The 22,558-nt window shown below is 35.0% G+C and overlaps 1 protein-coding gene across 3 annotated transcripts in view; it reads right to left on the bottom strand.

The window, feature by feature from the left end:
• LOC126872819 (neuronal acetylcholine receptor subunit alpha-7-like) overlaps window positions 1-22,558 on the bottom strand; it is a 171,767-nt gene that overhangs the window by 44,420 nt on the left and 104,789 nt on the right. For all 3 annotated transcript variants that reach the window (XM_050633009.1, XM_050633007.1, XM_050633008.1), the window contains one exon: window positions 15,286-15,330. Coding sequence is in view for 2 of the 3 variants with exons in the window: in XM_050633007.1 (XP_050488964.1) it covers window positions 15,286-15,330 (45 nt within the window). In the remaining variant the exon portion in view is untranslated. The remainder of the gene's footprint in view (window positions 1-15,285; window positions 15,331-22,558) is intronic.

Genomic DNA, 22,558 nt, shown 5'->3' with positions numbered 1-22,558 from the left:
CAAAGACTCCGGTATTCTTTCATCTCCGACATATATATAAGAGAAGCATGCCAAGATGGATACATTAAATAAATCATTCCTTCATGGAAAAATTTCAAGCGAAGAAAACACAATACATGTTATATCAAACATTGTATTATCATATAAAGTTTCGTCTTTTGGCGAAGGATACCATACATTCTTCTTACAACGTCCCATAAAGTACCATTTCATTGGTCCACATATCACTAATATTTGCAGACAATTCCGTATGTAAATTCCATAGCGAAGATAAGAAAAGGAGGGAAAATTCAAAATGCACGTGCCACGAATTAAGCGATATAAATGCGGCGACGCACACGCAAATGCCGAGTTTAATGATTTCCATGTCCAATTCTCTCGAAGAATAATTCCCCAATTTGCCCCAATTTTCCCTCTTTCGGAAGTGCAGCACGATTCCCGCCCTTGCAATATCCATAAACATAAAACTGAGTCGTCTCTTGGATTCAAATCGCATCACGACTGTTTTCTACTGTTTTATATTCGTTTCACTGTCAATCGGTCTCCGAGCCGGTAACCTAATTAAAATGCTTGACCGATTTTGATCGAATGTACCGAATTCGCCATAGGATGAGCGAAAAGTTAACGGTATCCGTAAGATTCTATTTAATGTAATCGTAATTTGACCAAACGGTACAGAGTGGAAATAGTCGAAAGACCTTTGACTTCTAAGGACGAATCGTAAATTCCACCTTCGGATTTTCATCTCGCCTTCTTCCTTTCTCTCGGTCGCGACACAGATTCCGTTGTTGACATTACACGAAAATCTTGCAGAGGATTCAACGGCACGTCCGCGCTAAATTTGTCGAGCGGGGAATCTTGACAATTTCAATTATCGCTCCTTCGAATCCGGGCTATTCCGATCGCTGTCCCGTTGGTACGCGAATGCGATCAACAGATTTGTCAGAGGACCTGATCTACGACGTCACATCGGCATACCGCTTTGTCTTCCGTTTTGCTTTTGTCTTCTTCCCTGGAAAGTTTGTACAATAGGTCAAGAAGACTGCACGTTAATGCATTTGCTGTTACTAAAACACGGCTATCCTATTCCTGAAACTGCGATTTTCTTTTATTAGAAATACATCAAAGTTATTACTTATGAAGAAGTATGTAAAAGGCAAGTTCGCTGAGCAAAAGGCAATGGATTTTCTACCTCCAGGACAGGTCTTTCTTCGAAGCACGTATCATTGAATAATGAATACTTGATAAAATACGGCACCCAGGAAGCTTACAGAATGTATTAATGCTAATATACTACGGCTATTAATAATAACAGCCGCTCGTGTGACATGTACCAGCAGATAAATTGTGCTAAAAATTCGGCGAAAATCTTCGAGTCGCCAGAAGAGTCGTACATAGTTAAAATTCACGGGACATTAAGCGCTCCTTCCTTCTAATTTGTGTAACGTTGTGCTCTTTCTGCAATTCCTCCGAATTCGCGATCTTAAAGCCCGCCGCCGTTCCTAGCACCAATAAAAGTTGAACTATTCAACGAACTGTAACTAACTAGCTGTACTATATTTTCGCTTGATTTAACTTCTGGCCGATTAGTAGCTTGTGCACGCTGGTTGTCTTCCAAACTCGTCGATCGAAAACTCTGACCAAAACTTGACTTAGACTCTTAGCGGTTGCACGTGCAGGCTACAGAAGTCGAACCGACTACTAATGGCTCTTTCGATCTTCTATGATGAGAAACGTTAAACGATATTAACGAATACATTGAGCGAATCGCAAATCGAAGGCAGAAACCGCTTAAAACCTTTGCTAGCTTTAAGATTTGAACGTTGGATGGAGCGTTTCGCGTATAAACTCGCGAGGCTGATTATTCGGATTCACCCTTGGAATTGGGGCAGCAGTTTCAAACTATCCAAGAAGTTCATTTAAAGTGCTGCGGGCAAGATTCTTTTGCATTTTCCACGGAGAACTCTTTATACTACCTTTTCTGAATTACCTTCGAAAGCATTAACTGTTTAACGGTACGGTCTATTTCTTGCTGATGTATAAAAAAAAAATCTCTGGAACATTCCGAATTTCGTTTTACCGTTTTTTAAATAGTTTTTAAGATTTCTTTTTTTCTCCCCTCTCTCCACTTTTCTTTTTTTATTTTTGTTGCTTCTCTTACTTTAAGTACTACGGGATGTTAAAACCATAATTCACAACATCTGAGGATATTAAATGAAGATAAAATGTCCTGAGAATTTCGTTGCGCTGTCTCTTCAGAAGGAAACCGGATCGCTGGTTTCGCAACTAATTTTAAGTCTCCATTCTCTTCGCTGAAGGACGTAATTAGAGCGTTTCCCAAAGTTCGTCCAAACGCGAAGAGCAGAGAGCGGTTGAACAGATGATGAGAAGATTATGTTGGAATATAAAGTCGTTAAGATACTTCAGACCTTTCTTCGCTTCTGATTGGATTTCTTCTATAAAATTTATGAAATCTATGTATTCTGATTCCATGGCGCAAAGACTACGTCAACAACGACCATATCAATTTGTTCAAACTTGTAATTTGTAATATTTCATAAAAATAATTGTCGGGTGATAATTTTAAGTAAATTGATTATTTTCTCGATCTCGAAGATTCTGCGTTACTCTGAAAATGCTTGTCCTGGAAATATATATCATCGGTTTCACAAACATACTTCACTTTCCTCGAATAAGTGACCTAATTAAATCATGCCACCAAGTCCATCACAAGGCACATGGGATTGAATCGAGGGTAGTAACGAAGATGGAAAAAAAGATACCATAGGTAGATCGAAAGACATCATCGAGGGAAAAAGAATGTGCGAAAGCTAATTGATTCGACTCGCCTTTGTTCAAGATACCGATATTTTGAAGCCATTATGAATGTTCGTTGTCTCATTGTAAACGTTTCTACCCTTTATCATTGTTATCATTACCCGTATATGAAACAGAAATAAAAGATTATCTAACGAATAAAGCGATTCTTAATGAGCTGATTAATATTTCCTAATTTCTGGAGCATGTTAAATACAACATATCTACGTTATACACCCGTTTCGATATGTATAATTGTTCACGAAAACGATCGTTTAATCATCGGTTCTTGATAATGTACATATGCATCCCCTATCGGTTTAATTGTGCTTTACAAGCTGATGCATACACACCATTGATCGTGCAGTATCGAAGATGTAACGGCCAATGCATAATTTTGTTTTTCCCCAAAATGAAATCCATCGTAACTGAAAAGCATCGAACTCTATTTTATTAATGCAAACAAGGGACGCGTGATTCAGTCGTTTTTTAATTGAAGCTTGATTAAACCGCCACGAGCTGAAAAATCTGTTCATTGTTATCTCGAGAACAAGTCGATGAAGCTACGTAACCGTCTCGATGAGATGAAAAAGACCAAAAGATAAGAGATAAAGCTAGGCATGGGTAAACAACAGTTCGATCGCGTTTCGGTTATACATACATTTGCTGAGAAATTGATATCACCAGATTGTAAAATACCCCTGAATAAAGATCTTCGAATAATAGCTACGTAATTATTGAGTAATAACTTTACTTCTGTACTTCTTTCATTTATTTTATTACTTACTTTGTTACTTCGCAGTAACAAAATATGTCTCCATCTCTGTAACGGTGCAACGTTTAATATGTATGGTAGTACTTTTTGAAAATTCATATCCCGTTGATAATCACGTATCATTGTTTAACATCATGCTTTGAAACGCGTGTATTTTTCAGCTGGCTTATTCTGTTCTACTAATGGCAACATACTTTTTAGGACTTTATCATTTATATAATAAAACTTTATTTCGTTTTATTACTTTTATACGTAGCAAGCAATATTCTTGTATATACATATCTTTGGAATGAAATATTTTATGTTTAAGTTTCCATACTACTGTAAAATTTTATGTAACCCATAGCGAATCTAATTCCATATTAAAGCAGTGAATAATTCTACATAATAACATTTAAAAATACAAAGTTACATTCTTTTCACGTTCGACGCAATCCGTGTTTTTAGTTTCTTAGTATAATTTTGTTTTCACAGTAATTCTATTTCGCTGTTTTGATAAATATCTTCATTTAATTTTAATACCAAAAAATATGATTAATGAAACTTATTTTATTCCTAATTTTACGTTTTCGTGTCTTAAAGAATTAATTTAGTTTGCCAAATAATTTTCTCAAGCGATTTTCAACCGCGCATTTCTTAATTTCATTGTGCCAAAATCGATATACAGAAGTTGCGAAAGGCGCTAGATTAGAACTTGATGTAAACGAGTGAACGTATTTACGAACTCAGGTAAGGAGCATGAAAGAGAAGAAGAGCTGTAGGAATTCCACGACTAAAACAATCATGTTTTCGACACATGTGCCAGGGCAAACATACCACTCGTGTATCTAATTATCTACTTTTAAAATCTAGAGAGTATAAAATTTTTACTTCTAATTCTTGCTTTCATGTAAATTTGATCTATCTTTTAGCAGATATTACAAACTTATTGTTAGTGGATATACAAAAACATGCGTAAGAATACTTTTAATTTGTATGGTGTATTCCCATTTATGTTAGCAACCTGTGCAATTTCTAACATGTTTGTGCATGTGTGGTATATAAAGAGAAAAAGGAAAAGAAAACTAGCGATTCGTAAAGCCGCTGAGTAACTTGGGACCAATGTAAGGCACGTCAAAGTGAAATTGAGCTTGGCACGTAGAGATGGGTTATTTCGCACCCCCAGTTTACAATCTTTCACGGTTTCGTACCTTGACGAATACCTGGCGAATTTTCTCGAATCAAACACAATTCATTGAGCGCTCTTCCGGTATTACGCCTTGCGGTAGAACATCGAAGATTGTTAAGCGATAAACTAATATCGGACATGCAAAATGAACGTCAATTGAAATAATGACTCGATCGTTTCTTGCATTTAGCGTAATTACGATACGATTGAATTTCGAAGGAGTAGATTTTCAACGGTGAGAAGGCTGTCCACATAAAAAAGGAAATGTGAAGGTGAAGTAATAAATACTACACGTTAATTATTGAAATTTTGTAAAATTTATACAGATATAGTTGGTTTATCTTCGAGCAGAAAGCCGGAGACATTGGAAAATCAAGAAAATTTTAGAAATGACTGGTCACAGAGGAGCCGAATTGCGTGAATTTACAGCAAATAGGGTGAAATTTTGCACCTTCCGTTTACAATACATCACTGGCTTTTGATCAGAGACCACGAACTCATGGCGTAACTCAATTCTCGTTGAGAGCTAGTTAATACACTCTCGATTGCTTGTATGACCTGAATTTACCCCAAGTGCCACCCTATATGTATAAGGAATATTTGCTCGCTTCTCTGCGGATGCCAAACCGTTTGCAGGAAACATGCTTCTCTCTGAATAAATATCAGTAGTATTAATACGCTTGATATTTCGCGTATGTGCCTAACTCATGAATCTTTGCGTTTTTCTGATTTTCTAATAAAATTTTCGACTGATGCCCAGTTGGATAAAAATGTAATATTTTAATTTGTTTATAAGGTAATATTGTTAATACGTTATTATATAGATCAAAGTATCATTTTATAACACGGCTGACTTTGAATTTGATTTCCTTAAAAGCTTTTTCAATATACATGCTTTTCATAAGAGTTAAATGAGTTTTTGCTTAATAGTATCCTCCCAAGAGTAATAAGATGTATCAATTGCATATAAAAAGGAGGAATCCTAAAAATAAAAAGAAAAAATGAAAAAATAAAAAAGGTGCAAGATTCACGCAGCGTATTACAATTCTATTAAAATTAAAAGAAATTATAACAATGATTGAGATTTATAATTAAAATTACTATAGAAGCAACTGTGAAAGAAGAAAAAATCATAAGAATAATCGTATGAAATCTTGATCAATGAAAGACTATGCTTCCCAGTAATGCAATTGGGTTTAATTTAACTTTCATTTAAACGAAATTCTAAGGATAAGACTTTCTGGAACTTATCTTTGATCTCCATTTACTGATAATCCTTTTAAAAATGGATCCCTTTAAATCAAGAAAATTACTCACATTACATAGCAACGATGCACCAATGATCTTGACCTTATATTAACCGCATCTATAAACTTTAATTAATGTTACACATGGCAGAAGATTATACTGAGATTTTTGCGAAGTGTTTCTTATTATTCACGAATAAAATAAATAAAATAAATTTTCATCGTGTATTTTAAAACAGCTTCTCTAATATCAAATTTTTGCAGTTTCTAAAGATACCAATTACAATACATAGGTTAACATCTGAATGACAATAGCTTTTTAATCAAATATGTATGCAATATATAAAGTGAATACACGCTGATCCGCGCCAATAACATATCAGCCCGATAAGGTGGTTAGCGAGGGTTACTAGGGAATATCAGTCCGTCTCAATTGACAGTGGCAGGCACATTAACGAACCTAATCAAACGAGGATTCTAGCTGCCTGTGGTGCTTCTGACTCATCTCGTCCTGTCATTGATAGCTGTTAGTTAGCAGCAGCAATTGCACATTCGCTATGTGCATAGTATACAGATGAAATGAACTAATTGAAAATCATCTTCGATTCGTCGCACCTTTAAAATAGGAGGTTGACAACAATTAAGTATTTTAAAATACAAGTATCCGATACGACCGGATATTAGGAATGAAAAATCGATAACCAGTTTTTATCCGGCGTAACACGAGCCTAAATAAAAATTTAAGAAGCGTAAACAATGAATGCCGAAAATAATAAAATTTCTTAATGAATTACATCTCTAAAGCGATGATAAAACGGTAGGGTTTTGTATAAAACTGAATATCATTTACCGCACATTCTGTTGGAAAATTTCTTACACGGGCTAAGCCTAGCGGATTATTCTTTTATGAAAACAAGGAAGAAGAAAGGAAAGAAAGAAGGAAAACTTGTTTTCGTCGTTATAGGGGACACTGTACGAGGCAGGTTGAGTAGCAGACCTTCTTTTTCCTCTCTCCAATCCCTCGGTCCATCTTTCCTACTCATCTCTCTTAGGTGAACGCACAAAACTGGGGTGAGAAACGGAAATAGGGACGCGATGGAGGCTAACAGAAGGGTGAAGCGAAGCGAGGGACGCATAGTGAGATAGTAAAGAGGGAAAGAGAGTGCACCTAGCGCTGACTTCGCTCATAATATCATAGAGCCGTTAAAGCTCACAGACACGCGAGTACTCCGCCTACTCCAGTCGTGCTCCACTCTTTTCTAGTGGAGGCCAAGAAGTTACACCCTACCGAGAAGTTCATTTCTGCAATCGTGGATTTTCACGTAACTATGTACGTCCCGCTACGACTGTGTTAGGCGAATGCACTTCAGCCTTGCCTCGGAACTACTTCGTTGATGTCCCGATCGAAGCGCTTCTGAATTCTGAATTTGCTAAAGTAGGCTAGTACCTACCTCGTGAAACTAATTTGACCAGAAAACATTTTTCTATCATTGACAACATAAGAACTAAAGAAGGTGAAGCGTTTCGTGCCGAGAAAAATGCTGCTTGTTCTATTTAAACTGAAGATCGGAGAACCCATTTTCTCTGACATATCGTGACTAGACTCCAGATGTTTATGCATTTATGGGTATCGTAAAAGTGCAGAAACGTACGGAGCGTACATAAAACAGAAGCTAATAAATTATAAAAAGGAAGAATTCTAAATACAAATCGAAAGAAGTATTGATAAAATATATGAAAATATAATTTTGTTTCCTTTATGAAATTACAATATGACGATTGACAAATTTCATTAGCCGTAACTCTTGGAAATCGTGTTAAATCAAGAGACGGACGAGATATCTCTGATATAATGAAACGGACCTGCCGAATTCGATAATCAATTCCCCCAATCAAATTTGATGAATCTGATGTAGTATTAAAATTCCAATTACGATGGAAATTACAAGACGGGCTTCTCAAACTCAATAGCTGATAAATTCGATATCAATTGGGCCATAGTGCATCCTTGATGGTTAATTGAATTACATGCATCTTAGTACATCGTTTACAAGTGTTTTTGCTCGTTTAAGTAACTGCACTTGACTGGTTAGAATAATTGCATTGAAATCTTTTATATCTCGCCACATTTTAAAAATACTGAAATTTTGTGTAACGATTAAATGGCTGTGATGCAAACCTTAATTGAATACCTAAATATTTGCTCTATGTATGAATATTGTGTAATATATTGGATTTAATGGACGTGTAGTAAATGTTTTAGTAAGATACAACGTGTTTGTGCATATACGTTTTCTGTTGGCAAGATTTATGTCCATTTATTATATACCCGTCACAATTTTTACGCTTTGCACGTTCCTGGAAATCTTCTAAGCTTCATATATATTGTTTTTGTTTGAAGTGATTTAGAATCTGGAGAGCAGTAATGGAACACCGTGAAGCTTTCTCTATGTACAAGGAAACACCTTTCTGTATTGTAGGATTTGAGCAAGTTTGAAAAATTGTTTCAGAAATTCATTCGATATTTGAGTATAAATAAAATAGTACTTATTAACAATTAACATAAATTTACGAATTTTATATGTCATATTTAAGAATAAGAAAGTAATTCAAATATACTATTCTCTAAATTCTAATAAAGATAATAGTAATAAAATAGAAATTCTATTTTTGAAATCTTATTTAAAAGATACAAGAATAAGTGAAATTTTTTCGAGTACGTTTGACTTAGATATTGACTTAGATATACAAGAAATTATAAAATACACTAACCTATGTGAAATATATAGATGATCATTTTTCAATTTAATACGTCTTATCGCTTTATATCTGCTCAGTAAAGCTCCTGATGATTGATTCCTTTGCACTGTCGGTTATAATAACTGTCGACACAGTAACAAGATTAAAATTAATAAGCAATTACAACATATGCTGCAGCTCGGTTTGTAACTAGCATTTAGCTTGCTAGGCTGCAATCAACTAATTTTGCCTCAGAAGTCAAACCAACATCTTTACATATGCAAATCGAATTAACTAATTGCATATTATTCAATAAAATTATACATATAATTCATTAAAAAAATCAAAAAATCTGAAAATAAATTTATAAGCAATAATAGTTACTTGTACTTAATAAGTAATTTAAATATTATAATTGGTACAATTAGTGTTGTCTAAATGCCATGCATAAATGGGGAACTAGAAATGGCGCCAAACGCACTGTCGTTTTCCACGCTTCGCGTCATAGTAGTGGTAAGAGGTGCTGCATGAAAGAATCGATAAAAATAAAGAAAAAAGTAGTAGTCGAAGGTCAAATAACCAAGAAAATGTTCGCCTTATTAATTACGAGAAGCAACGTCGTGTCGTGTTGACGTTCGCTTATCAACAAATGCCGGCGATACACTCGATTAGGCGGTTTTTCTTAACCTCGTTTTCATTGCCTGACGACGTAAACCGATGCTTCGTGTCGAATGAGATTTTGATATGTTTGAAATTTATTTCACAGATCAGTTAAAGTCAATACTGTGGTAAAGTGCTTATATGTACGATCACAAACAATAATAACTCAAAAGCTTTTTTCTATTGTTATATATACGTATAGTGTAGTGTAACCTAATGCAATATATTCTTGTTGGTCCTTGTACATTTACTGAAAATATGGAGTTTACAGATTAAAATTGTACAGTGTCCGAATCTTTCCGTGGCCGACTGTATGTATGTACTTGCGTTTATTTCGCGAATAATAATTGTAAGAAAGAAGAAAGAAACATGAAAGATGAACGCGACAGCAGCTGACCTGAAAACCTGATGATACATTCGATCAATTAGTGAACATTATTTTGGTGAGTTATTATATTATTCATATCATTTGTCTATAAATTTCGAAGCTACGAAAGCACGAGATTTATATGCGTGTTTTAGTACGAGCTGAGATTTATATACGTGTTTTAGTACGAGCTGAGATTTATATAGGTTATGTCCATATTTTCTATTTCTTATAAATCATACTTCTTTTTTACCTGCAAGGAACTGAATGATTTGGAATCTGCTTCTATAGGCAATTTCTAGATATCGATAAAATTACCACATTAGACACACGATGTTTCTTTTCTCCCTAATATCGGGGTTATCGGAAAGTCCTTTTTGTCAGCGAGATTTTTTCGCTTAATCTGTCCCCTGTATATGATTGATTGCGATGGGAAAAGAACTTAAACGTTCCTTTGACGTCAAACGTAAAAACAGTGTAACAAATTCTGGATGATCGTTTTATTAAAAAGTTGTTTTCGCGTACATATTCTATATCAACAATTATTCTGTCGGTACTCTAGTTGTCTAACATTGTAATTACGGTATAAATACGACATTGTGGGTGTACTGTAAATGCATTCGAGTCTTTAATAACTAATCAATGTACGACCAGCTAACATGGAATCCCTTGCACATATGCAAATTACGGGACACTTGGTGCATGTTCGCTTAATACGTATTTCTCGCGTGCCAATGTGGTGAGAACTCGGGAATATGGTACGTACCTTTGCATTCCCTATCCTATGATCTCAATGAAAACTATGCAAATGCGACGTAACAGTGGTTGATATAGATTCACGGAGAATTAGCAGGATTTGAAGACGAAGTGCATAATATTGTACTTCACGTTTTCACATTACCCGCACTTTCGTCAAGTCCCTTCGTATCATATTTTTATTTGCAAAATTGAACTACTATTGTTGTTTTAAAATGGTAATTCATTTGTGTTTATCTCAAAGAAAATTGATTTTATTAATATCGTCTACGAAAATTGTTTCTTGTTGATTAATATCTGCGTATCCAAATTTTAATATTGAAAGTTTTTGATTGATTATATCAAGGTTTCCAATTTTTCAACATATTGATTTTTGTTTCTGAAGGGTAATAATTTAAATGGAAAATAGATAGTTTAGATCACATGTCTGTATTTCACTATTTTGTATTACTTCCCTAAGTCTTTCAATGTCATATTAACACTAAACCGGCGCGGTCAAATTGACCGCTCTCGCGACTTCTACACAAATTTAACCATATTTAAACTTTATGATATCGCTTCATAATTTCCGACTTTTCCTAAAACATGCATACAGTATATTTTTCGGTAATTAATTTTGGTTTGCTCTCTTATTTTCTGAGAAAAATTTGTACTCTGTCTTGCATACCGTGAGCAGTCATTTTGACCGCCCGACAAAGTATGTTATTCTTAAAATAAATGCAATCAGTACAAAGAAAAGGCTATTTCAAGGTCAGATGACAAACAAAATCAGTAATAACAAATAATAACAGCTGTTACACCCGCTGATAGCCACCAGCAGTCAAGACATATCAACTCAGGTCCATAATAATCCTAAGGAACCGCCACAAAATTTAGCATTTTTTACAGTTTATTGTTACAAACATTTTAAAAGTCGAGAAATTTCTTAGGGTTATTGTTCATTGCTATAAAACACGGGAAAAGCTTTCCCAACTCCACCCTTGAGTAACCGTTGGTGGAGAACGGTCAATACTCATCAATATTTTCGTATAAATATCGCCATCACAGATCATATTTTTACTTGCTATTGTCTTTTCGATTAGAATACATCTCGGTTTCTAAGTCGATTAGTCGATTTTGTTAGTAAGTCGATTGATCGAATTTGTTATCTCTTAAACGCAGGCAGAAAGTATTTCAGAGTGTTTTGTGTAAAGTTGTTTTAAAAGGAAAAATAAAGCATATCAAATTTGACAATAACTTTTGTATTCCGTACATGGTATTATCCTGTGATAAATATTTGCCCTAGAAATGTCATGATTTTTCAAAAAAAAATTATAAAAAAAAGAATGACAGACATAGAAGAAAACCGTTCAGTGTTATCGTTGACAGCAGAAAGTGAAACTGGGCCCAATGGAACAGTTTAGGAAGAAATAGATGCAAGTCCCAAATCTGGCAGGACATCAGTTCATAATATTTTTAGGGATATGCTAAACGGCATATAAAGAAAGGACAAGTAAAGACAGCAGTTTATCTTATCATTGATCACCGTATAAGGGACTATATAATAAAATATACGGAGAAAGAAATATTTAGGGTATTGGAGACTAAGAAGGAGCTAGATGCAACAAAACTAGATGCATTTATTGCTCTGCTATATGCCCGCGGTGTATATCAGGCAAAAAATTTAGATGTCTCATATTTGTGGAATAAAATTTTGAGACCTGCATTTTTTTCACAAATAATGGGCAGGAATGACTTTGCTGAAATTATGAGGTTTATACGATTTGATAAGAAGAGTGAAAGAAGCCACCGTTTACGAACCAATAAATTTGCAATGGTATCTACAGTATGGGGCCAATTTACAGAGAATTCACAAAATTGTTATAAACCTACTGCATACATTACTTTTACATAAAGAATCGCGGAGAAAAAGCCATGCAATAAAACTATCAACAAGTTCAGATTCATTACTACAAAAAACTTGTCAAGTAAAAAATTGTAAAGGTTACAAAATTACGAAAATTTATTTAAGTTGCGGGAAATATTTATGCGGCAAATGTATATTTGATAGTAAGATAATTTGTAAAAAATGCAACAAAGTTGAATAAGATATCTCTATATATATAAAAGTGTAATTCTATTTAAGTCTATAATTGAAATTAAATAAAAGTAAATTTGGACGAAATTTTATGAAGGTTCATCATTTTATATACATTTAGTTATAAATTAACCATTATCTAAGTTAAATCATAAAAATTGTTACTTCTTTAATCACTGGTTATTTTGACCGTACACGATAAGAATAGGTATACACGGTAGCTTTAGTATTAAGGAAGGTATATATTAAAGGTATATATTAAGGCAGGTACTCTACTATTTTCACATAATTGCATAAATCAGAAGTTATATACTGACAGAAGAGCATTTGGATTCGATCGTCCTATTCTTCTTTGCTGAAATACAAATATATTTGATAGAAATGCTATCAGGAAATATGTAGGACGTGGTTTCGATATGTGAAAACGTCAAACATATCTTGAATATCTCGAAGTCTTATCTCGGAGTTGTTGAATATCTCAGTGACTTACATTCAAAAAGATATCAGGCGCTGCAAGTCAAGTGCAGCTGTGCATTAGGTTCTCTCTTATACTACGTGCACTTGACATCCAAAGGTAGACGAAAAAGATTAAAAAGCGACGAACAAATACTTTTCACTTGTTTATGTACGATTGCGTTTCTTTTTGTAAAAAGAGTACGCGTAATACGCGGATTGAAAGTGGAAATTGCTCTTAAAAAGGAAAGAAATAATCTAGGTCATTTAACTTTGTGTGGAATTAATTTCCACAAAAGTCAGAACTTGTATGTTACGTTAATCTACTTGCATGTAATCATTTACATTGTACTTTAAAATTAATGGTATATTATCTAATATACTTAATGAATGATTACAACGTTTCATGTGTTAGATATAGGGGTTATTATTCCAGCGAAATAGAATCTTACATTAAGACAGTTTCTGTTTCCAATCGTCACAATATGGTCCTATTTTTTATTGCTATTATTGAGTTACAATTAAATTGCGATATGAATATGCATAAGAATTCTACTGTTTCATAAACGCAGAAGTCTCCAAAATTAAGTCTACGCGTGTCCTGGATATTTATAATCATCTATTCAGTTTCAATCCATCTATCGAAAACAGCTCACGTCCGATGATGTCAAAATCATCGTTCTATTTGTAATCGTTCGTTCAATTTATCAACGTCCCAGATCATCTTAAATATTAATCTCTGAATCGTTGGACGACAATCAGCGGCAGGGGATTTGAGGATAGAACGGTGCTTCTGTCCCGTTTTAATTGTTAACATAGGTCGCGGGAATGGCCGGTCGATTTGTCAATCGGGCAAAACATCATCGTCGAATCGTTAACTGTGAATTTGGGTCATCGTAAAGTCGTTCATGGCGCAGCTTGATAGAGGTGGATGAGGGCGAGGATTGACGAGGCATAAGCCGTTGGAAATGAGCAACGACAAGCGTTTTAAAGTGCGGTTCGAAACCTCCTGAAAGGAAATATTACGGCAGTCTACCCTAATAAGGGTGCGCCACTTCAGCCACCTTAGTGAGAGTACCTGTTGCCCGTGACTCTATTAATATTGTAGTTCCAGTTGATAAGAATCTATTATGATCACGATTCGAACTTCGAAATAATGTCACGTGATATTTCCTTTATCAAATTGTAGGTTATTCCCATGGAATTAACTCATTGCTTCTAACACTGTCGCTTTACTATACCGCTAGGAATTCGTGCATTTTATGATAATCAAAGATGGCGATCGACTTTTGTAATTCATTATGATCAAGCATTCAAACTTTAAAACAATATCACGAATTATTTTACCAAGTTCTAGATGTCGAAGATATTCACGTGGAATTAACACCGTTGGAAACTTTATTGAGTGGTTTGAAATTTGTGTAATACATATATACGGTAGTCAAGGACCGTGATTAATTCGGCCAGGGCTTTCTTGCACAATAATTTATTGATTAATAGTAGTAGTTTATTCATTTCAACTCATTAGCTGAGAAATTAGGCTTGGTTACATAAATTGCAATATAGGCGTTATCTTTATCCCGTATTATGCCGAATTTGCTTTATATAATTATTTCTTTGATTATTTTTTGATTAATAGTATTAATTCAAATGTGCAGCAAGGTCCAGGTTTTATGATAATCTATGAGAATTGATTTATTAATTTTTAATAAGTCTTTTTTGGTCTAAAGGTCACATGTTTGCCTATTTGGAGAATTGATCGAAATATTCGGCATTTCGTGTAAGTCACATGTTAAATACGAATCTTATGACTTGTATACGCAATATTAAATTAATGGTCTCTTCAAATTGTTATGTCATTGATCAGGCTAAATTGTTTCGCGTACTCTTTAATATATTTTCCTTGTAACGTGAAATATCTTTCTCGTAATGAATTTGACTTCATTCCTGTTTGTTGAGTAACAGAAAGTTCTATTATTAGGAGATCACAGGACTATCCAATTATTTCAATCTTATGAGTGGGTTTTTTCCTGGATTTGCTTTATTTTCCAATTATGCATCCACAAACGTGAGAGAAATTGTTAAAAATTATTTCTCTATTTTCATCGTAATTATCGTGTGAAATTAGCCCGTCAAATTTCTAATTAGATAGAACCTTTTGATATGTATGTATATTGATAAATATCCATATGTATTGGTAATATGTATGTAAAAAAAAGGGCTTACCAATTTCAACCAGAGGTTCGTGATGAGCAATTGGTTCTTCTCGTCCTGAAACATAAAAAATATCAATTATACGTGATTGTTATTCTAGCACGGATCAAATCAAAGCAAAACATCGAATATTTCAAACTAAAACATTATTAAGCATTTCAATTAACCATTTCATATACAAAATTGTTTTAATTAACACTAAAATAAAATGCTTTCAGATACGTTTTGAGAGGTTTAAGAATCACTCTAAAATACAAATGAAGTGTTTTTAGGGGTAGAAGGGACACAAAAATTAGAAAAGGAGATTTTGTAGCAAAACCTTGAAACAACAAAACTAAAGGGAATTATTTTAAATAATTGTTTTTGAAACTTTTTTTCCTATTTGAAATCCTATTTTTTTCATTTAAGAGAAACAAGAGAAATCTATTTTGTACCGTTGCTTCTCTATTCGTTGTAACAAATACAATCTGCTCAGAATTTCCTTAACGAACACGTTTTCTTCCTGCCTTTGACGTCGATTTTAAAAGCAGTTAAAGTATTTGTGAGAGAAGAAATAAAACTAATTATTTTGTGACGTAGAAGCTCTCTACTTTTTGGATACGAAACGTCTTCGTTACTCGTTAGCTTATTTATCGAGCTCGGTCGGGATTACTAACTAGGTCGAGGCAATTAATAAAACGCAATAAGTTGGCTAACTCTGTCTTTATTCTTGACCAGTGATGAGAAGGAAAGGAAATCTCGGCTGGTCATTAATAATGGCGAAAAATAGCTTCGCTCGTAGCTGCAGGCTTTGGCAATTATCTTGTAATCATTTATCGAGTTTCGTACCTATTTATGATTTGGATCTTGTTGGATTTGTGAACGTCGAGCCAATCAGAAGAAACAATTAAACGGTATGGTAGACGCCGCGATATAGTGTGTTCATAAAATCGATCAGTTCGTTAAAGCTTAAATACATGTTGGAAATATCTGGACGACTGAATTAACAGTAATTTGAGAAAACGACGATCTGAAACTTCCAGAGTCACTGGTGAAATCCTTTTCTTAGTAATCTACGTTATTTTTCTACTTGCTTTGTGTTCTATTTTTCAAATTTCTCACTCCCTGAAACATTTTCTCATTGTTATAATTTTTCCTACAATCTAGAAGCAATTCCCTGTGGTAAAATTATTTTTACAGAAGTTTTTCTAAGTCCCAATTTCATCACAGTGGATTTCACGTTAGTATGATATTACCGAAAGGAAGTCCGTGGGGGTATAGATTATTTTCTACCACTGCTCCAGGGTAAACTCTAAAAAGTCACAAAAATAAGTAGTTGGAACCGGAAAGGAAATATTCACAGTAGTCGCACAGTTCGAAAAGGGCATCATACGAATGATTGGATCGGAACAAACAGTGTCTATTAGGTTGGATTATGGAATGGTCGAACAAAACTTAAGCTCGATTTAGCGTTTGGTTTACCGCCAGATCGGTATTTGTGATAATGTTAGGCCAGACTTAAATTGACCTTAAGCTCTTTCGTGTGTAGTAACGTTAGAGAAAATTACGGACGACAAGGCTTGCCATGTAATAAATGTTTCTTTTAATCCAAAGATAATTGGTTTAAGTGGAAGCATTGGTACGTGGGGGAAAATGGAAAAGAATTTTCATCGATGATGAGAATCTTGCAGCGGTTTCAAACTTTTGCTAACATAAACTACTCTATAACTTTCGATAACACTAAGTGCTTAAACAGGAACGTAGCTTAACGTAGCTTGACGTAGCTTGACGTAGCTTAAGAGCTATGTGCTATAACTGAGGTAGATTAGTATAGTAAGTCTTGATATTTAATAAATTAGACAAACTTTGTTCATCTTGTTAGTCGATCTTAACCGAATGCTTTGGTATCATTATTAATTCGATCAATACCTCTTTATAGTTACCTCACGAACTCAGTATGCTTTACCCTATTTATTTTCGTTAGCCGATTAATGATCAGTCGAGAATGATAAAATATGCTTATACTTCAAATCATACACGAATTATCTGTGTTTTTCTATTTCTGACTTTTTCTAATATCTAATTTAAAGCGATTTTCCAGCGTGTCTTTGCATCATATATCAAAAAGGTAACAATCGGTGCTTCATCTTGCTTCTCAACGTCGCACACGGTGACAACCGGACGTTTCTCCAGTCTACTTCCATTTTCAAGAAAAGTACTGGAAGGTTAGTTTCGGGCTTATCCTTTTGCTCGGCCGTGTGATAAACTGTTTTTCGATAATTGGATCTTATCGTCTGCTCTCACCTCTTTCAAACAGCTCGTGGAAATCATTCGAAAAGTCCTCTAAATCCTTGCGGTTGTGCATTGCGCTTCTTGTATATTTACAGTCTATTTAGAACTTTTCATTGACGTTGTAACGTTTTTATCGATTTCGAATTTTCCGAGTTACGGAGGGAACTGTATTAAGCTTAAAATGTAATTTTCCATGGACTCACAGGCTCGTAATATCTTACTTTTTATCGAATCATACAGTAAATTATTTTTTAATCCGCGAGGGCACGTTATGCCCCATATCACGATTTCGATGTCAAATCAATATGTATTTGATGTAAGTCGACGGAATAGGAAGGATAAATGAAATTTCTATCGCTTTACTAAAAATTCTTTGATGTTTTCTTTATGACCTCGTTCCTCCCCCTCGTTCTCATTTTCTCGTACTTGCAATCTGGCAAAGGGTCTTGGCCTTTTTTCTTTTTCTCCGTTGTTTTTCGAAATTTTCATGCTTTCCAAGGCAAAGTCTTGAAAGTTTAAGAAGATTATAGCTTCAACGTCACAGGACGTTTATCTTCGGATGGGGAGAGAGAGAGAGAGAGAAAAGAAAGAACTTTGACCACGACATAACAACACGAATAGGTCAGAATTGCCTTAGTTGGTAGGATCTTTGACTGACGAAAAACTCGTTTGTCTTTTGCTACGTTTCCTGTGCTTTTCCTGATTTCTTGGCTGCGTTGGAGAAGGAAACCGCACGACGCTATTTCTGGCTGCGGATGTAAATGAATAAGGTTCTTCCGTTCGCGAAGAAGCGAGAAACAAACGTTATTTATACCGAAGTAATACCTTTAAATTTATTCGCGACCGCTCACGAAAAATATCAGATCCTTTAACCTGCTTAATTTATCGTGGGAAGAGGTGTACGATGGAGAGACAAATAAATTCTAAAAAGATTAAAACTTCTTACAATCATCCATGCAGGAAAAGAAAGTAAAATTTTCGCTCGTTATAGTGCAGCAATCGTGTACGGTTGTATCTGGAATAACATAGGAAATTTATTCGTGAAGGGAAGTTCTCTGTTGTACGATTTTGTTATCGGTTATTTGATTTGATTCTGCAAAGATATATTCAGGGGGCTACTAGAAAGTTTGATTTATGTCCGTCTTCTAGAGTACAACTTATTCAGATTATTCCGATTTTATGGAACAGAACGGAGAGAACGATCAGAATCTGTTCTAGCGAACTAAACATTGCCGCAGAGCATTGCGGTCATTTCAATCACCGCCCACAAGCTCTGTAACATGTACAAGAGAATCTTGATATCGCTACTTGACACGTGTACTCCTTCCTAGATTTGCCGTGACCCAAATTATTATCCTTCCGGTTTAGAGGAATTTATATTTTATCGATACGCATTGCGTATCGATCTCGAGGATGTTCCTATTATTGAAGCACATACAGATATCCACGCGCGCACAATACAGCATATTTTGATGAACTTGGCACTTCTGAGAATCAAGGAATTATTCAATGAACTTGGAGTTACAAATGTTCAGAATATGAATATAATAATCTTTTATCTTATTAACACATTGTTGACCGGTCACAAGTTAACTCGTGTCTTCATGCCCAAACGTTGCCGACCGGCTACGAGTAAACTCGTGATGCGCTTTTTTCGCATCAGCGTCGTTTTCTCAGTGCGCTGTTAGAGATTATATAGTGCAATTGTTGGTCGGCATACCTCAAGCTGTGTCTCTCGCTTTCAAGACCCGTCAAGTTGCGTGGATCAAGTGGAAATCGAAAAAAAATTATTACATATTACAATATATGTGCATATTACAATATATGTGCATATTACAATAGAATAAGCACATGAAAGGAATAGATCGTGCAGATCAGTATTTGGCGAACAGCAGTATTTTACGAAAAACTTTAAAGTGGTCCAAAAAAATTAACATTTTTTCTGATAAATTGTACCTTGTTTAATGCATATAAAATGTACTGTACCCATCTGCCAGAAAATAAAACAAGATAAAAAGAATTTCTACTGGAAGTAGTTAGAGAATGGATAACTGGATTCCAAGGAATGCAGCATTGCACCTGACGCTTCTCGAATTTCTAAAACAGCTGCTTATAATGATACACCCTTCAGGCTTTTCGGACAATTATGAGATTACATCTTAGAAAAAATATTCACTGGTAGAAAAACAAATCTGACTAGAGCTTGTTGAGTATGCTCTTCAAAAGGAAAACGTAGCGAAACTAGGTATATTTGCAAAAGCTGTTGTTTACCATTACACGTAGCTGATTGTTATACTGTTTATCATACAAAAAAGAAATATTAAAAGTTGAATAATATATAAAATTCCACATCCAATTACAAAATAATAGTCGGTGACATGAGATAAATTCTCAGTAAAATTACCGGTCAACAATGTGTTAAAAGTGGGAATTTGTAACAAATCGAACAAGGTTTCGTACAATTAGCACGGTCCCTGACAATTTTAAAATATAGAAACGAAGTAATTTCCAAATCAATGGACGTCGATTGACAGAGCTACCAAGGCGACTTTGCAAGGAATTTGCGACTCGAATCCTCAGAAACTCCTGTGGGAACATGAATCGCAAATTCGTCTTTACTGTGCCGCGTCTCTAAGTTATACTACACCTGAATATATATACTGTAACGAAATCGTCTCTGAGGATATCTTTTTACTGCGTGCGCCGTAGTCCCACTATACCTTTCTTGGAACTGAAAATTCTTCGAAAATGCGTCTTAAAAATTTCAAAGGTTCGGAAGGCTCTTCGAGAATTATATGCGATACATGTGGGACATATCTCTCGAATCGATATTATTTCGACGTGAAACTTCTTCGTTGATAGTTTCGTTTCCAGGTGTTTTTATCTGCATACGAAAATATCTGAGGAATATAAGAAATTTAAAAACAAATAGAGGAATATGTTATGTAACTGAGGAATAATATTATAGTTTAGGACTTTGGTAGGACTTTAGTTTCTTACAAAATTTAAACTTGCTTTAGGAATAGAATTTACAAACGCTTGGTGTTCACAAACGATTGGCGTTTTCGAATTCTAATTGATGTTCACAAAACCATGATTTTTGTTATTTCGTTCATGTTGAGAAGTGCGCGAAAACAATTATTAGAATTTTATTAATGCTTCCTAGGAAACGTGAGGAAGCATCGAAGAAAAGGAAGAGAGAGATCGTTGACAAATGTACCCTGTACAAAATACATAGATGCTTCTTAAAGCTTTATAGGTCAGAATGCATTGTTTGTCAGACTGTTGAGGGTGAGAAGCTAGAGTAGTATGTACATTCATGTAACAGCCGAGCAATGGCATAACGTGTCGTAGTAGTCATTTGGAGAATGCCATAACGTCGCGTGGTCAATTTACGTGTTCGGCTATGATCACATGGCGATCAAAGGACGTAGCGACCTCCATTCTGTGAAAAGCGATTCGTCTTCGATTGTTGTCAAAATAGTTTAAGCTTCTCGCCCTGATTTATCGCCGCATAAAGGTATGCGTAACATTCTCCTAGATAGATTCTTACGGAAGTTGCGATTTTCTGATTAAATTTCGAAACAAGCGAGGCTAAGGAATTCTTCGGTCGCACGATGTCAGAAACAATGAATCGGTTAAAAGATGAAATTCGCTTAAATTTTAAAGGATCTGCAACTTTAAGTCTCTTTAAGTGTGACCTTTCGTAGGTAGATACATAATATCAATGGACTAGGTTCTAGAGGGAGTAATTCTGACTTGAGAGTCGATGAAGATGTCCTGTCAATAGTCGATGTCACTATCAAATTAGTCCCTCGAGCTGGCGAACTGTGTTTCAGTTACTGTCATCGCGGATGTCGTAGCAACGCCTTGCCGATAATTGCCGATGACGAAGAGTTAATCAGACAAGTGCAAACGGTACCCTCCGATTTAATTATTGTATGATAATGCTGTAAATTGACGAATATTCGTTGTTAACACTGTTACGTTAAAGCAAATATTATACAAGAAAGACAATATCAGAAATATTCTATATAGCGTCGTATTTTGTCAGGTTACAAAAGAACAATGATAGAAATTATAATTAAAATGCGTGTTGCACGCTTGGCTATAAAAATTTAATCTTACATAATAAACGGCCACTGATTATTCGAGCCAACATGAGACGCATAAAATGGGAACCATCATAGAGCCAACTATAATCAATGAGATGAATAATAAATCCAAACTATTGAGAAGTATCGCAAAACTTTCGAGTTTAGAAGAAGGTGGGATGAAAGATCGATCGTATAAAGTCATAGATATGAACAAATTACATTTGATGGCAACGCGAAATAGTTTGATAGGAAAATAGAACAAATCACGGAAATTTCATTGTACAGATGCATTGGATCTCGGAAATCCGTAAAATGGGGCAAAATTTGCACTACGTACACCCCGTAAATCACGCTCGCATTTGAATCCACGTATGTGTACAGTATCGTAGATTAGAATTTCAATTTATTGTGCAGGCGATGGGAAGTTAGTTCTCTGAACCTTCTGCCTTACATATCTCAAGTTCTGGTCACCGGATACATAGGAATGCCAACTGATTTACAGTTTTAATGGGTTCTGGAAGTTGGGAAATGCAGATGGCGTTTGCCAGTAATGTACCAGGCTGTTACGAATTATATTTAGAGAAGTCGATTCCATCAAAGTGAATTCCGAGTTGCTTGAAGCATGCTACTAGCTCATTTTCTATTAAAATGTCGTGTCGAATTCACCAAACTTATTTTAGCTACACTCCACTTGCACATACTTTGGCGAGTTTAGAAACGCACGCACAATTTGACACAATTCTGTTTTAGATTTGCTCCGAAGAAAATGAATATATGTATATGTCGGAGATGAAAGGACACCGGGGTCTTCCTTTGGAATTCTTTGGAAAACCCCCAATATTTTAGCCTCTATAACTTAATTCGATTATAACTGTTCGAGATTTGTGATAATGAGCTTGGGCTCGAGGCGACAACAT

The sequence above is a fragment of the Bombus huntii genome, chromosome 14 (genome assembly GCF_024542735.1).
Source record: "Bombus huntii isolate Logan2020A chromosome 14, iyBomHunt1.1, whole genome shotgun sequence".
Lineage (NCBI taxonomy): Eukaryota > Metazoa > Arthropoda > Insecta > Hymenoptera > Apidae > Bombus > Bombus huntii.
Note: the sequence above shows the minus strand (reverse complement) of the source record. Positions and strands in the feature narration are given on the sequence as shown.